The 17,859-nt window shown below is 34.4% G+C and overlaps 1 protein-coding gene across 15 annotated transcripts in view; it reads right to left on the bottom strand.

The window, feature by feature from the left end:
• EHBP1 (EH domain binding protein 1) overlaps positions 1-17,859 on the bottom strand; it is a 324,971-nt gene that overhangs the window by 44,093 nt on the left and 263,019 nt on the right. For 10 of the 15 annotated variants that reach the window (XM_025353914.1, XM_025353912.1, XM_025353916.1 and 7 more), the window contains 5 exons: positions 12,561-12,668; positions 9,776-9,900; positions 6,972-7,110; positions 6,688-6,794; positions 3,906-4,029 (listed from right to left, as the gene is read on the bottom strand). In XM_025353914.1, the coding sequence (XP_025209699.1) occupies positions 3,906-4,029; positions 6,688-6,794; positions 6,972-7,110; positions 9,776-9,900; positions 12,561-12,668 (603 nt within the window). The remainder of the gene's footprint in view (positions 1-3,905; positions 4,030-6,687; positions 6,795-6,971; positions 7,111-9,775; positions 9,901-12,560; positions 12,669-17,859) is intronic. The other 5 variants (XM_025353922.1, XM_025353924.1, XM_025353920.1 and 2 more) reach the window with 1 other exon arrangement.

Below are 17,859 nucleotides of genomic sequence, written 5' to 3'. Positions count from 1 at the left end.
GTTGTTTTGAGACAGACTTTTGCTCTTGTTGCCCAGGCTGGAGTGCAATGGTGCGATCTTGGCTCACTGCAACCTCCGCCACCCAGATTCAAGAGATTCTCCTGCCTCAGCTTCCTAAGTAGCTGGGGTTACAGGCACCCACCACCACACCTGGCTAATTTTTTGTATTTTTAGTAGAGATGGGGTTTCACCATGTTAGCCAGGCTGGTCTCGAACTCTAGACCTCAGGTGATCCACCTGTCTCGGTCTCCCAAAGCGCTGGGATTACAGGCGTGAGTGACCACGCCCAGCCTGAAATATAGTTTAAAAGAAAAAAACCCACACACTCCCATACACAGTATGGCTGCTCAGTATTCAAACTATCACTGATTTAGGATTACTGAACAATTTCAGAAGGAACCAAACATATAAATCCCATAGTTGTTCTATCTGTGTTGTTGGTGCCCTTTCCCAGCTCCTGCAATTCTCATCCCTGGCACCTCCCCATCTTGTTAGACGAGACTTTTACATTCTTTTCCTACTTTCTTGCTAAGGCCTTCTGCCAATATGCCAGGAGAAATGTCCAGCAATCTGGGCTGCCATCCCGGCCCCACCCATCCTGTCTCCCCCCAGGATGTAAGTAGCTTCAACGTCACAGGTGTGGTGCTTAAAATCCAATATTGCCCAAGCTCTGGGAGCCTAGGACTCAGGTTTAAAATAACTATTAGTATTATTTAGTTACATTTGGAATTAACAGGTTTTTGTGAGTTTGTCTGGCTTGTAGACACTTACAACAGTGTTTCTTTTGGAAAATGTATTCTGAATTCTACCTAAACCTCACAACTCATTTAAAATTGAGTACAATATTACCATATGATTCAGAAATTCCAACCCTAGGTATATACCCAAAAGAAATGAAAACAGAGATGCAGACAGATACTTGTACACAAATGTTCATAGTAGCTAAAAGTGGACACAACCCAAATATCCATCAACAGATGAATGAATAAACAAATGTGGTATAAACATACAATATAATATTATTCAACCATAAAAAAGAATGAAGTACTGGTACATGCTACAACATGGATGAACCTTGAAGATATGTTAAGTGAAAGAAGCCAGACACAAAAGGACAAATATCGTTTGATTCCACTTACAGAAAATAACTACAATAAAGAAAATTCATAGAAAAAGTAGATTTAAGATTCCCAGGGGATTGGGGGAGAAGAAAATAGAAAGTTATTGCTTAGTGAGAATAGAATTCGTGTTTAGGGTGATGAAAAACTTCTGGAAATACACAATGGTGATGACTATACAACACTGCGAATGTACCAAATGCTACAGAATTGTGCACTTTCAAATGGTTAATTTTATATTATGTGAATTTCAAATCAGCAAAAAACCTGAATATAGTCAATTATCTACAAGTATATAAAGACTGAAATAGCAGATTAAAGTATATTTGTTCTGTAAAGAAGATGTAGTGAGGAAAGAGGACTGAGTCAAGAGCTAGAAAACCTGAAAACCTGGGTTCAAGCCCTAACTCCACCATTCCTAATGAGATAATCTTAAGTGAATCATTTCCCCTGTCTGAGCCTCAGTCTCATCATATAAAAAACACGGGCACTATCTGCTCTCCTTAATTCTAGGCTGAGAATCAGAAAGTACACTGAAATGTCTAACATCCCCAAAAAAGGCATTATAATAAATAAGAAGTTGGAATGAACTGGAACCCAAAAAGGAAAAGGATGAATGTATGCTTTCACTTTCTAACATCTTATCTCTTACTTCAGATACTAGGTTTTAGGCAACTCTTAAAACATTATTTGTGTTGGAGGAGGTTTAAAACAGTCTAGGATGATTCTTGGAGCTTATGAAGTTGGGAGACCAACTCAGTTTTGGTCTAAATCTGCAGAAGCAGATCCAGTTAGGATCAGATTCTGTCACGTGAAGTAAGAAATAAAATAAGCTCCAAAGGATTCTAGATTTAACCTGTATTCTGTGACTGTCTTTCAGATTATAAAGCATCTATGGTTGGAATGGGGCCATTTCAAAGCTTCACTAGTGATATGTTGGGTAGGAAGGAGAAATTGAGTCTATTTTGGTTAGAACCCTCAATAAATCAGGCTCCAAGTGCTAAAGGGGGAGAGGAAACAGGATTTATTGCTTTTTCACTAGTGGCACAAGTCTTCTTGTATAGTAACATTGAATTTATTCAACACAACCACGGAAGGCTGGTTAAGTTCCATTTGTTTGGAAAATAAAAAAGGAAATGTGTCTCCTTAAAATATTTACAGGAAATAGTTAAAAATATATTACAAATATTATTCAGTCTAGTAATTATATGTTTAATATAGGTAACATAGCTAATATTTTCAAAATCCCTAAGAAACCCAAGAAAAAATGCAAATATAAAACAATACATTGGTTTATGGATCCATGCTGAATCCATACAAGTATACAGGTGTAAGACTGAACATGCATGTAACTTGTTAGGGGATTGATCTACATGGTCTACATATTCTGGTGTAGCAAGAAGGATCGTGTATGATAGGGTTCTGGTAGCCTGAATTCTAATCTAAGGTCTACCATGTGGTGATCTGTTTGACCTTGAACGTTTCCTATGCCTCTGTCCCCTCACCTATATAATGAAAAGATTAAGTAATAGATTTTTTAAAAAGTATTTTTGGTTTTAAATTTTAAGCAGTAGAACCTTTTCTTCAAATAAACTGTTTCAAAAAGCCCACTATTTCAGATAAATAAACTCAGAGCCACTCTATTTGAAGTAAGGTAAGGAATCCAGATGCCTGTCTACTTTCTGCTCCCTTATTGTCCTGGCAAGCCCCTGAGGTGCCTCTGAAGAAGATTTAGGACTCCATAGAACACAGTATGAAATCCACTGTCCCAGATAAAGCCTAAGGTTCCTTCCTGTTCTAATATGTTCTGATTTCACTAATCTATGCATTTTCAAATGTCCCATATAAATGCTTATTTTTGGAGAAGTTCTTTTATTTTAAATACATTTTTGGAAAATAGAGAAGAAAAAGTTCAGGAAAGCTTTCCAATCCTAAATCATGCTAATCTACTTTATTTTAACACTGCCATACAATTAAAGCAATTAATTAGATTACAGGAATGAATTTTCCACTTGTATTTTTTGACTTTTTTTCTTAATATAACTTATAATTTGGTATGAATGATTTAATTTATTTCACATTTTAATATCTTTGTAGGGGTAGCATTTTACACACACACACACACAGTGCCTTTCCAGTTGCTTATTGTGCTCTCAGATCTATTCAATCACCATTGGCAATCAGCATTAAAAAGCCAATCTGCCCTCTGGTTAGAAGCTAACTTGGTGCTCTAACCCATCTTTACAAACCTTGCTATATACCTTAATCCTTTCAAATGCAACTGTGACACAAAGTATCACAGACTTCTAAAAACCTGTTCTCTTAAAAAAAAAATTGTGGAGCATCAGTAACCAGATAGTATTCTCAAATTTCAGTGATCTAGTCCATGGAGCCGTCCCCTATGCACAGTGCTCTGTTTCATGCAGTACATGGCTTTAGCTGGCCAAATCTTTTTTTTCCCCAATGAATCAGTAGAACAGTAAAGATCTTACTTTTTTTTTTAAGCAGTGGCATATCAATGAGGCACAGATGTGTATTCCAACTCTGCATGGATGAGCACACTGTTCAATAGTGCTGGCTCACACGGTATCAGGGCGAGTTATCACTTCCCATGAAGGCACTCTTATCACCAGGGCCCAGAGAGGTGGCTGCAAATCGCAGCCTTTTTATTTTCAAGGCAGTTTTGCTGAACATTCAGGCTTCAAAGATTCACACTTCCAAAACTCTATAAGAGTTTGTGAACGCTCAATTTGCCAAAACTGTTTACAGTGTAATTGGGCACCGTACCTGTGTCCATGAGATAGCGAAGGCGCTTCTCCACCAGCGCGGCACGGGTGTCAATTTGCTTTTGCTCATTCTCTAGTGCTGCCAATTCTCCTACAACATACTGACTGGTGTCTTTGAACCCTTTCTGTTAACAAGAACAAACAGGAAGGAAAAAAAAATCACTTGTAAGTTGCATTTTTCCTTTCTATAAACACTTAGTAAAGCACTTACCTAGAGAACCAAATACACCCTTAGTATCACCCTTAGTACCAAAAGCAACTCTCTGTGATTCAGAAAATTTTCATATGTATTACATATACCAAACTTTTGTAAATAGAGAACTCTTTAGCTGTTTACTATTATGTTTATAATTTCACAGCCAGATTTGCCAGATTTTAAAAGTTAATGCTAAGTTAAAAAAAAAATTATCCTTAGAGTTAAGTCAGAGTTATTTAAGCATGGACAAAGAAGATAATTTTCCCCTTTGTGATTATCAAAACACACACCAATGACACTTTTAACTCAAAAGTGTAATATACAAAAATGGAGTTTTACTAAGGAATTGACCTTGAAAGCATCCATCCTGAGACAGTCAGACAAATTTGTTCTATGGAAATACAAAAGAGATACATTTTTTTCAAAATGATTACATTATTTAAAAATACTTTAAAAATGATCCTAAGGGAAGTTCACAATATCTCCAATTTTCCCTCCAGCTGGCTCCTGTACTTTAATATGCCATTCTGTTGATGTATTACTAATTATTACAGTTGTAAATAGTAACCTGACAGGTGGTTTCAAGCCTTGCTACACAGGATCTAAGAAAACTCATATTGATTTTGTTAATCTTCCATTTAGCCAAGTTTGGATTTTAATTTGAAAATTTATTTTTTGAACCATCCATGTTTAAAACATATATTTTTTATGTATGTGTGCCAGTATACCTTTAATTTTAACAATCATATTACAAATTTAAATCATCAAAGTCAGGGTTATTTATGGTATAGTCATAAAAACTGATTAATTATGGCTCCCTTTGGATTACCTGTTTACTTTTTGACATTTCTGGGGCTAAGAGATCTAATTAGCTAAGAAATACTGAAGAACTGATTAAATGATTATTCTTACCACCACCAATACTATCATAAGCACTTATAACATTATTTATTCAGAGAAATACGTGTGAACAAACTTCTTCTGTCAAATTCCTTCAGTACCTAGCATATGGATCTCTTAGAAGCTATAGGGAATTATATTTCACTACTCCTTAAACAGGAAATAAAATCAAGAATTATGTTAATTATGAACATATTTTAGAATTCTCATGATTAATGAATATGTCTAACTATATGTATAACTTACATACCTTTTGAACTGGTAAGTAATTTGTACTCATATGTGACCTCAATCTATACCAACTTATTATTAAATTGATTATGGCAGTTGACAAACGTAAAGTTAAAATATTTTAAGAAATCATAAAACTAAATTTCTCAGGATAGTTTGATTTTAAAAGTCACTGTATTTTTAAAAAATTTTAAAAAATCAATATTCTTCCATCTTAATGCAAAATATAACAGAAAAAAATACAATAATAGAATAAATGCTAATGGTAACTTTAAAATCTGGGATAATCTGGTGAATGCTTTTTGAACCTATCTACCAGACAGTAGAACATTTTCAAAAGGGAAATTTTCTTTTCTCATTCCCATAGAGACAGACAAAACAAATACAGTAGTTTGCAAAGACAATACAAAAAACAAATATATAAGGAAGTAGAAGTGATAAGCAACACACAAACTTCATTGCTCTTACTGATTGGTTCAGTTAAAAATAGAAAGAAATTTCATAATCAGGTATCTTTAGTGTGAGTACATAGTATACTTAAGTATTCTGTAACTTAAAAGTTATACCAAATACTTCATCAGGATTATCAATGAGCTGTTCTTTTCTAGCTCATACCTCTCCAGGTCTTCTAAAGTAAACAACTTAAAATGAGAAGATTTTAGAGTCCTAAAATGTAGTTGGTGACTCTGAGTATACTTGTAAGGATTTCAAAATCCAACAAAGAATATTTTAACACTGAAAACAATGAAAATACCTAGAAAAACTGTAGATAATTTAAAAAGTAGTACTATTAAAGAGAGCTATGCTTCCAGACAAAAATTCAAGTTAAAACTTGTTCTTCCTGCTTCTGTCCCGCAGCTGTCCATCAAAAGCAGCTTTCTCCCTGCGGTCTATCAAATATTTCCCTCACAAATCAATTTTACACATGATCAGCCCATACCCCTACTGAGCTGAACCTCCCCGTTAATTAAGTGAAGAAATTACCATATATATTATATTAATGCAAACATCATTCAGCTAGTAATTCACGGCTGATCTGGATAATGGAAAGGTTGAACACCCATTAACCCAAGCCAACAAAATGGGTTGGCTGAGAAATTCTAGCAGGTCTCATGTGACTTTTCCCTCTAACTGCAGCTCTGCGGTATCTGCTATTGTAATAATTAAAATCCTCCCGGTAGATCAATACTGGAATCTCTTTATGGGAAGTGCCCTGATGGAAATGTCTCAAGGAAACTGGGGCTGTGGAACTCTGAAAAATTCATTTTTTTTTATCTGACAATTATCACCACACTGCAGACTAATTCAACAGTGCACCCCTCTCACTCTGCTTTGAATGCACTGGAGATTGACATCTTAAAAAACCTAACATCTCATTTTAACAAATAAAGGCACTATTTCCACATACAGTTTGGAATTATCAGCAATCATGAAACCACACAAAAAATTAATATACATTAAGCACTTCATCTTCTGATGGCTTCCTCTGAGTTTCAGTTATCGCTGCCTTCTCCTCATTTCCTTTCTTTGTATCTTCCTGTATTGATCTCTGCCTTTTCATCTCTTAAAAAAAAAAAAGAGGAAAGACATGTAAAATTATTATAAAGCTTGATATTTGTGTATTGAAATGTGAATTTACATTACCAGATTATTTTTATATATATATATATATAAACTATATATAGGTATCTATATATAGTTAAATCATAAGGTGGGAAAACATTTTAAAAAGAGTTCTACCTGGTCTATTCTCAATATATTGGCTGAAAGACTGAAGTTGAGTTTTTCTGACTGTAGAATCTTTGCTGAACACAACAGGACTTCTAAAACGTTCTGTTGTTTTTTGTAATCGTTCAGTCCGGAGATCTTCTGTGCCATTCTAAAAGTAAAACAACACATGGTAAGAGAGTCCTGATCGCATAAACATAAAATTACACATTAGTAAGGCAACTTTTACTGATATAAGAAAACACTAATTTAGAAACTTTTTGCAAGAAAAGGATTTTAAAGCACTTTAAATAGCTCAACTGCAAGTTCTGTTACCTGTAATCACAAACTTTGGGACACATGGTTTAACTCCTGATAACTTTGATACAAACATGTCTTCCAGCAGTGATACATACTATTTAAAAGCCATGTTTGCCTCCTATTTCCCCCACTATTCTGTGTCATCAGTTTTGCACAGCCCCACAGACTTGTATGACAACAAGAACTAGTTTCTAATTTTATGCCCATTGAGATAAACCACTAATGCTGGATGAAGGCTAAAAGGTAGGATTATAATACTACCCTACTGAACTGCATTTCATCAGCTATAACTTTCCAAAGCCAGATTTGTAAGTAAGCCCTTTACAGCTAAGGAAACTACAATTATCTTTTCCGGAGCTTCCCATGTTAATACTGGTAACAAATTCAAATGGTTCTATCAACAAGAAATATCCCAGAAGACTGAACCACTGCAGTGTGTGGAAGCTGCAGATACCGAGGTGCTGTGTACCAAACAAATATTTCATTTTATACCTAATCTTTTATTATTTTTATTAAGTGTTTTGAAAGTAAATAGGGAAAGGCTAAGATGCATGACTAATAGCTAAGCCTGCTGAATGCTGAAACTGGTTATCAAAAGCTACCAAGACTTTGCCCTTCCTCTGCATTGAGACAATCGGTAATGAGGGAGCCCTCCAATGGCCTATTCTCTAGCCTCAAGGAGGCCTGGGATACAGAATCCTCAGGGGAAGGTAACAGTTTATCCTTTTCCACAAACACAGAATGCCTCATTTATAAATGTGTAAACTGCATTTTGTTAAAAAAAATTAAAACCCAAATCAACACTGAAAGCTTCAAGAGAACAGATGGACTTTATATGTTCTTTATAAACACCATTTTCAAAATCTTAACTAAAAGGAATCATACAAAGGCAAGCTGTTTAAAGCACACCTTTTGTTGGAATAACTTTAAAGACTACTATGTAAGAGTGTTTTGGAAAGCAAAACCAATTTTATCTATACAGATAAACCATAAAAATGAAAATAGCACTATTTTATTTTTTTAAAGTTATCTAATGCATTTATCATTAATATCATGCTTGTAATATCCTAGCCATATAGTTATGATAGGAACAATTTTGGCTTTTATTCTATTTTTTTAAAGAAAAATAGAGTTCTACTGTTATAATAACTATCCAATAGTCTAAAACTCAAGTCTTTACCAAAATAAACAAACACAGCTAAATTTTTTTAGGCCTGGCAACATCCTAAAATATCAGTGCGATTAGCCAGCAAATCCCATCTTAAGAAACCTTTTTATGAGTAGGGACTTCTGCCACTTTACAAATGTATTCCTCTAAACCCACTAATTCAGTTAGCCTTTTCAATCTATTGTATTATTCTTAGGCCAGCTTCATTCTGCATTAAATCCACTGCAGAAAGCTAAATTGAACGCAAAAAATCAGACCTGATCCAGGCTTCCTTTTGTTCAAAGATAGAGACCAAAAGTCCTCTAGTGCTGCCACACACTTTCATCACCAATTTATAGAAACTGACAATATAGGGGAAAAGCAATGAAAGTCATTGTTTTGGGACTTCAAAGCATCTCTGTCAGGGGAAGGAAATCCTTTCAGTCAGCGGGGCAGTCCCTATAGTCCGCAGGTGGGTGAAAAGTTATACAGGACTGGAAGTGCCCTAAAGCTACAGAAATACTAATCACTGTGAGGAAAGCAGGGAAACATGTGGGTGGGAATAATATAAACAGTCTAATAATATTCTTATAATGTGGCATTTTGACTAAAATGTTACACAAGGTAAGACGCAAAATGGCACAAAACACATGCAAGTTATCTTAAACATTTATATTCAATCACATTACCACTTTCAGGTGTGATGATTCTTATAAATAACATACATATAGTTCATCTAAACAGGCAGAAGGTTGAGGATTATTGAAAAATGCGCTAGAATTCTCTTAACAGTATTCTTCTTAGCAAAATATACATAGATATAGAACTCAAGAATAATTTCCATATTGCCTCTATTTTTACTTGAAATAACAATTTAAAGCAGTAGTTTCCCTGAAAAATAGTATATGAATACTGATTACCATATTGATATTTACTTACTGCCTATTTAATTACTTTTTTTAATTAATTTTTTTTTTTTTAGACAAGGTCTCGCCCTGTGTCCCTCGCTGGAGTGCAGTGACATGATGACCACTCACTGCAGCCTTGAACTCCTGGGCTCAGGCAATCCTCCCACCTCAGCCTGGGACTACAGTCACGCACCACTATGCCTGGCTAATTGTTTTACTTTCAGTAGCGTGGTCTCAATATGTCGCCCAGGCTGGTCTTGAACTCCTGATTCTCCTGCCTTGGCCTCCCAAAGTGCTGGAATTACAGGCATGAGCCACCACACCTCACCAGTAAAAATTTCTTATACCCTAATCTTAATATTGGTGAAGAATTTGGTAAAAAATTGCTTTTAGAATTAACTGCTGGCAGAAACCAGAAGACACAGATACTAAGCCAAATGTTTTAAACAAGTAAGACTTACTTTAATGTCCTGCTCTGAGCTCTCAGTTACAGCTTTCTGGGCAGCACTGGAGGGTGAATTTGCCACCTGTGGCTGAACTTCTAGGAGCTTCTTCAGTTTCAAATCCACCAACTTACTGTTTTGTTCTGTTAAATACGCAAATACCATGAATAACTGAGATGCATTTAGATATGTAGACTGTCAATTTTATGTGAGCTCAGAAAAGTATTACTATATTTTAAAAGAAAGAAGAAAAGGATATTAGATTAGACATACGAAAAATCCTTTACATATGTATATTCCCCCACCAAAATCATTCCCCTTAAAGAATACAGTCAACTTATCTAAAGAGAACTTAGTTATACTTTAAATAGTAGCTAATGCTTACCTAAAAACCTGTGCCTGTATGTGATGTATATATTTATATAAACACTGTATGTTATACATAATAAAACAAGTTATAACAAACTAGATATTTAAAGGAAGAGATACATTTCATTTTGAATATTATTTTATAGTTTTAATTCTTTTAGTATATTAGATTTATAAATATAATGCCATATTAAAACAAGTTCTTAACATTATCTCAGATCGTCATTATGTACATACTATTAGAATCCAGTGTTTATATATGTACCTATATAACCACCATTGAAACAGGGTATATGTTTACAAATACCCTCTACTTAGATAGCAGAAATACAATACAGATTATTACATTTTTGGAATGTATTAATATACATTAATCTTTCATAATACAATAGTTCAAAATGAGTAGAAACACAACTAATTCTTAAATTAATAAAAGGCAACTCCTTAATAAAATGGTTGCAATAGATATGTCCACCATTTGCTGGATATTTTTCATAAAGATTAATAACTTTTCTAATTATAAGACTCTTAATAAATGCTATTGTCATTACTTTCATGCAAATTGGTCAGTTTATATTGCAAGGCTACTCTTTTAAACAATATCTGATGAACTATGGTCAAATCAAGATAAAGATTAAGCAATTTATTATTAAAACATTATGACATATACATATGAAAAAAATTTGGGGGGAAAATAAAGCAAGGATAAAAATCATAATATATTCTATGGGCTTCTAGATTCTAGTTTGCATTCCTATTTCTTATTGCCACAAAATAAACCATAAATCTGAATTGGGAGGCCTGTCTACTTACATGCCAACACTTAACTGGCATGCTTGAGAGCCATAAACAATTTATTAGTTAACTCCAAACAGGAAGGCTGAGATGTGTGTTCTTTTTGGAAAACATTAAGTAGGAAGAGAGTTTTTAAAAAGGACAAGAGTCAAGCCTATTAGGATTAAAATTAACCAATCTTTAAAGTATTCCCTAAAGTTGCTATAGCTGAAACTAGAAAATTCTCCCGTTATTTTACCTAAGAAATGGCTATTTTTTCCTGTGTTACTAACCTACTGTAGAATCAGGACATAGGCATCACATATTATTACTGATTTTATACTTCCATAAATTGAATATTAAAAAATTCAATCCAGTACTTATGGATGTCCTCAGCATTAAAAAGATGTGATTGGTTTCTGATAAAGCCTTTAGTGGTTGTTATGGTAGGAAGGTGAGTAAGCAACAACAAAAATGTTTAAAAAAAAAAAAAATCAAACCTAACCAAGTTCTGTAGTATTTTAAACAGAAAGAAGTAAAATGTAGTTATAATTTTGGGTTAAACATTTAACAGTTTTCCTTAAATATCAGCATCCTTTTGGACTTGCACAATTATAAATATACCAAATTCTATTTAGCAATAGTATAATTTAACACCGGGGCATGAAGGAGCTTCTGCCAAAAGGGCATGAGTTTTCTTGAGTGTTCGTTATAGTCAGGAAAACCCTGGTCACCTGTTTCTTGAAATAATAGTAGTATTTCCAACAGGGAAAGAAATGGAGCCGCTTAGCATTGCAGGGGCATGACAGGGATAGGAAAAAGTATGCTTGCTCTCACTCCCTTTAGCTTTTTACATGAAAAGATAAATGTTAGAGACTTTGCCTCCTTCCTTTAAGTCTAAAGAAATCACCAAAGACTTTTTATTGCTATAAGAATTCAATTCAACAAGCATTTATGGAACCCCTTAGGTATACAAAATTTTGGATTGCTACTTGCTGCTGGCTTATAAAAGGCAGTGCATTTGCAACACTCACCTATTAAAAACCACCAGCAAGTATCTTTATATTTTAAATAAGAACTTACAAAGGTCCATTGCCAAAGTGATTTACTGATATAAGACATAAGGTTAATTTAACAGCAGTCTATATAGTTTTCAAAGTATCTTATTGTAATTAGTTAAGTAGATGTAAAATCATTTACTAGAGTAATATTTAAGTATTTAAGGTAAACAGAAAATCTGCAAAATAATATTACCACTAAGACTATAATTCTAAACTACATCACAAAATCTGATCCCATGGTTTAGATTTACATGTGGAATATACACCTTATGACATCACACCAAAATATTTAAGCTGAGAAGGGAACCAACTATTGAAAGCCTACAGATTGTCTCACATGACATAAAATACAATAGTGAATCTTAATAATAAGAGAACACAACTACAATTTGCTATTCCAATGTTATTGCTAATTTTAACATCCAACCCAAAACAAAATAACATAAAATTGATGGATGGAAGGTGGATTAACCTAAATGGTTTATGAGGCCATAAGATGTAATAAAACTACAAAATTATTATTATTGATGAGATAATAAAAATATAACCATAAAGTTTGCCATGCAGCAGGACACAAAACATTTATATTTTGAAATTACCGGGAGTATCAAGGTCATTTTCTAAGTTAGTAAGTTCATCTCCACCTCCTACAACAAAGCCTTCAGGGATCTCCTCGTTAGTATCTATCTCAATATTATCATTTTCATCTGTAGGAACATGTAGCAATAATGTTAGTCTATTATTTATATTTTATATCATTCATCCAAAACATTAAAGAAGAAAAACCAGTATTTTAGTAATAGTTATTCAAATTCAGGCCAGACACAGATAAGCAAGTTAAGAAATCAGTTTTAAGTCACTCTTTCACTATTGGATTAACATTTATATTTTACATCCATATGTCAAACATGAATTATCATATCAAAGCAGATGCAAAGGTTTTGACAATTTGCCACACGCTGTCTCTGAATCACTGAGCTCATTGAGTCCCTGTATTTTAAAGTGTAATCTATAAGTAACTCTAACAATGGCACACAAAAATATAAGTTGGTTTGGTGACAAAGTCATCAAATATTTCTAAATTTTACACTTTTATCAGATTATTAGATTTAAATGCATAAATAAGCACACATTCCTTATATATATACATATTTGTCATTTTTATGAAGGCTTAAATACTTTTATGCTATTAATAAAATATTATCATAAAAACATTATGGATAGATTAAGAATGAGACTAGCATATACAGTGCCTTTATACAATGGAAAGTTCAAAAACAACTAAGACAATAAATTTTGGTAGAGCAAAATCTGGGAAAAATTATCAACCAAAATTAAATATACGGGAATGAGAAAGTCTTACATAATTTTTTATATCCCTAGTAAAATGTTTTGGGTAATAATTAATTAATGGAGTCAATTTTTGACATTAAAGATTTTTAGTAGGTATTTTTTCCTCTCCAAATCCTAGTGATAAAATTGTTTCAGTAATTTTGAATTCTATATATTTGAAAAGGCACAGCAGCAATTTTAGTTGCACATTAAAGGTTTAACTTTAATTTCTATCCAACAGACAGGCAATGTACCTTTTGGAGAAATAGCTGTGTAGCCCTGTGATTTGAAGAATACCCCTACTGCTCTGCAACCCAATTTTTTTTTTAATTGGGCAACTTTTATTAGTAGTGAGGTATTCCAAAGATTTTTGTCCAATTGAGAAATTCCAAAATTCTACAGTTTGGTTTAATCCACCAACATTTGTCCCTTTCTGAAACTGTACATCTTTAGGCTTGAGTTTTGGCTTCCTAAGTAAATGCTTACTATGAGCATTAATATTAATAACAATAGTTTACATTTATTGAAGACTTCCCATCTACTATGTAAACCATTTGGAAGAAGAAAATAATAAAGAAAAAAGATTGGCCAGGCGCGGTGGCTCACGCCTGTAATTCCAGCACTTTCGGAGGCTGAGGCAGGTGGATCACGAGGTCAGAAGTTCGAGACCGGCCTGGCCAACATGGTGAAACTCCATCACTACCAAAAATACAAAAATTAGCCAGGTGTGGTGGTGTGCGCCTGTAGTCCCAGTTACTCGGGAGGCTGAGGCAGGAGAATGGCTTGAAACCAGAAGGTGGAGATTGCAGTGAGCCGAGATCACGCCACTGTACTCCAGCCTGGGTGAAAGAGCAAAACTCCGTCTAAAAAAAAAAAAAAAAAAAGAAAAGGAAAAAAGATTGAGAAATGCACCCCCACACAGGGGGGTGGGGGCAGGGAAGCATAGAGATAAAAACATTGGTAAATGCTTTCAAAGAAATAGCTAAAGTATTATACATGGCTTCATTATTTAAGCACAATCACTTGGGACATGTTTTTGAATCAGCTGTGCTCAGCTAATCAACTATTTGACTCATTTCATAGAAGTGGGCATCTTCAATTTCACTATCCTCAAAACCTGCAAATACGCTAACAAATATTTCTTGTGTGTCAAAAAGGTGTTCAGAACACTTCCTCAGCATTATTCTGTGTCAGAGACAGCTTCTATTAATAGCTTTTAGGGATCTAATGCAGTACTTTTTTACTGCCAATAAGCCTCCACTGATGATTACTGAATACAATTAATCTAGAGTGAGAGTAGAGAATTCAATATTCATTCCTTTATTCAAGAAACTTCTACTGTGTATTGTACACACAATATGCAAAACACTGTGCTAGATGTTGAGGAGATACCAAGTTGTATGAGACATTTATTCTGCCTTAAAGGCATATTCAAGGGACTATAATACCATGTATGGTGGGGGTTACTGGATAAAAATAAGGTACAGAGCAAATTCAAAAGATAAAGAGATTATTCTTTGCCAATGACACCAGGAATTCTTTCTTGGAAATGCTAACCTTCAAATTAGGTCTTCAGAAATGTATAGAATTTCAAGAGGTACAATTGAGGGGAAGGCATTACAGGCATGAATGGAGGAATGGGTAGGTTATGTTCAGAGAATGGCGTAAAGTCCTATTTGGCTCAAGCATACTTAAAGAGAAATAATAGAAGGTAAGACTTAAAAGGCAAACTTATAGAGAGTCTTGAAGGACAGAATGGGAAGTTTAACTTTTACTTGGTAGGAATGTAGAGATACTGGTGGTCAACATGATCAGTACTGTGCTTTAGAAGATTAATTTAACAGCAATCTCCATAAGCTGTTTTCAACCGAAGTGCCTTATTGTAATCAGTTGTGAAGTGGGTATAACTTATTAGTAGTAATATAAGTACTGAAGCTTACATCTTTTATCAGAGCAGCTTCATTTATTATTTCTATAATATCACTCTTGCTCACATTCTCATATGCCTTCTTATGTGAAAGCAAAAGTGGTCTAGGGACTGTGCATAAGAGAGCCCTATGCACGTGACACCATCTGTCATGCAAAATTGCTGACCTAAATGTTGGACTCGAGAACAGAAAGGCTAGAGTCAAGAAATGCAAGTTGGAGACTGTTATAACCCCAACGCAAGCAGTATGGACAGCCTAACCCAGGATGAAAGAATTGGGAGTAGGTATGACATAACTTGGAAATCAATTGGATGTTGGGTTGTGGGAGAAGGGATACTGAGGAGAGTAAAGGTGAGGCCACCATCAAAATAAACTCTCCAGCCTGAGTGAATAGAATGATGGCATTGCCATGAAAAAAAAAATAGGAAAGTCTGGAAATATGGTTGTATATGGGTTCTTTCAGATTCCAGGGATACCCAGGAAATAGTACCTACTTTCTTTACTCACTTATACAGTGCTAGGTTCCTATATGATGTTAAACAGGTGTCATTTACACTACCACTCCCCAGTAATGCTGAGTGGGTTAACTCAATGTTCATATATGTACTGCTAACCTTAGATAAAAGGATTACTATTTGGGATGGCAAGAGTAAAAAGTGATCTACACAGCTCAGGTCTTCGTAAGAATGGGTTTCTACTTTCTTTTCATTCATTGACTTCAGTTTTACAATCAACTTTGAATTCTTTTGAACAGTTAATGTTACATATTTCCTAACACCTGTAAGAAATGCTCTAATGGTATTCTTACAGAACTTAAGTGCATGTGCATGTGTGTGTTTAAAGACACTACATAATATAAATGTATAAATATAATATATAGATCTTTATGGTTAAACACTGAAAACCCAGTAGGTGAACAAGGCAGAAAGTAAACTAGAGATCCACTATACAACAGAAGCTGGTTTGCAAGTATGCTGTGTACTGTGTGTGCAGGAAAAGGTAAAAGGAGATTTGATATGCACTGAATATGAAAATGCATTCCAGTTGACACTGCACAGCAGTATAAGCAAAATAGATATCCCAATAGTGTGGTCAATAAGGCCAGTCTTATACTTTTTATTTATAGATAAATTGAATGAAACCAAGATGTCTGGTGACAGTTAAATAAGAGAGAGAGAATATCTGCATTTTGTAAACAGAAAGTGCAGTTATCATTAAAAGCATACTTAAAAATTCCAAAAAAATTTCTCGCTTATGATTTTTAAAATTCTCAACAAAGGTCCCCATAAAATTCATTATTTTTGAAGTTATTCTACAGAAATCAAACAAAAGATAAGAAACACAATACAGATATTATGTTATTAATAGAAACTGAAAATAAAAATTATTGAAGGCCTAAGATACTATTTCAGCTCAACAAATTTATTTTCCATAACTGAAATAATAAGGATCATGTAGACATTCTCATGGGCAAAAGTAAAAAAAATTTCTTCATTCATCCGAAATGCAAAACAAAGTGTACTACTTTGTCTACAGAAAAAAGAGGCAAAGGCCCACCCGGTGCAGTGGCTCATGCCTGTAATCCCAGCATTTTGGGAGGCCAAGGTGGGCGGATCACCTGAGGTCAGGAGTTCAAGACCAGCCTGGCCAACATGGTGAAACTCTGTCTCTACTAAAAATACAAAAATTAGCCGCGCATGGTGGCGGGTGCCTGTAATTCCAGCTACTTGGGAGGCTGAGGCAGGAGAATTGCTAGAACCCTGGAGGCAGAGGTTGCAGTAAGCTGAGATAGCACCATTGCACTCCAGCTTGGGCAACAGACTGAGACTCTGTCTCAAAAAATAAAAAGCGGCAAAAACGTCAGTTTAAAGTTAAGCAAATCTAATCTAACTAAAGCAAAGTGATAAGCTATGGAATAAATAATAAGAAAATATGTATCATATATAATATACTTTATAATATATAATATATGTGATATATGACATGATATGTAATATCATCTTAAAACAATGTAGTCACCTTCCTTGCAAATGTGTCCATAGACCATTAACAAAAATTTAATATGCATTTGGCCAAAATAAAACATTAATAAATTCCCAAAGCAGAAATTTAGGTCCTATTCCCTGACCACAATACTACACAACTAAAACCAAAAATACTAAACTTTATCAACATCTGTACCTTGTCAGGAAAGATTCATACAACCCACATTGTTTCTTACACAGAATGAAGATTTTAAAATAAGGCCTTCACAGGTCTACAGTTACAAAATGAGGCAAAAATGAAAAAAACGTATGTAATACACTACCTGATTTTCTCATAAGTCCCACAAGTATGTCAAACAGAGGGTAAGTGAAAGCTAGGCTATGGCTACTAGGAGAGGTGTGATTCTGTTATTTACACAAGAATCAAGCTATTTCTGGTTGCAACAGGATATAGGTCTCTTGATTGCCTGAATATACAGTTATGGGTGACCTAAAATATCTTGTATGTATTTTCTGTGGACATCATGAAGCTGAAGGCACCTCACCTCCAAATTAGTAAGTTTTCTTTGCTCACCAAGGCTGGTTGCTGCTTGAGAACGGAAAAAGTAGGCTTTCACAGGTGAGTTCAGGCAGTGGGTCTGAGTGATGATCAT

The sequence above is a fragment of the Theropithecus gelada genome, chromosome 13 (assembly GCF_003255815.1).
Source record: "Theropithecus gelada isolate Dixy chromosome 13, Tgel_1.0, whole genome shotgun sequence".
Taxonomy (NCBI): domain Eukaryota; kingdom Metazoa; phylum Chordata; class Mammalia; order Primates; family Cercopithecidae; genus Theropithecus; species Theropithecus gelada.
Note: the sequence above shows the minus strand (reverse complement) of the source record. Positions and strands in the feature narration are given on the sequence as shown.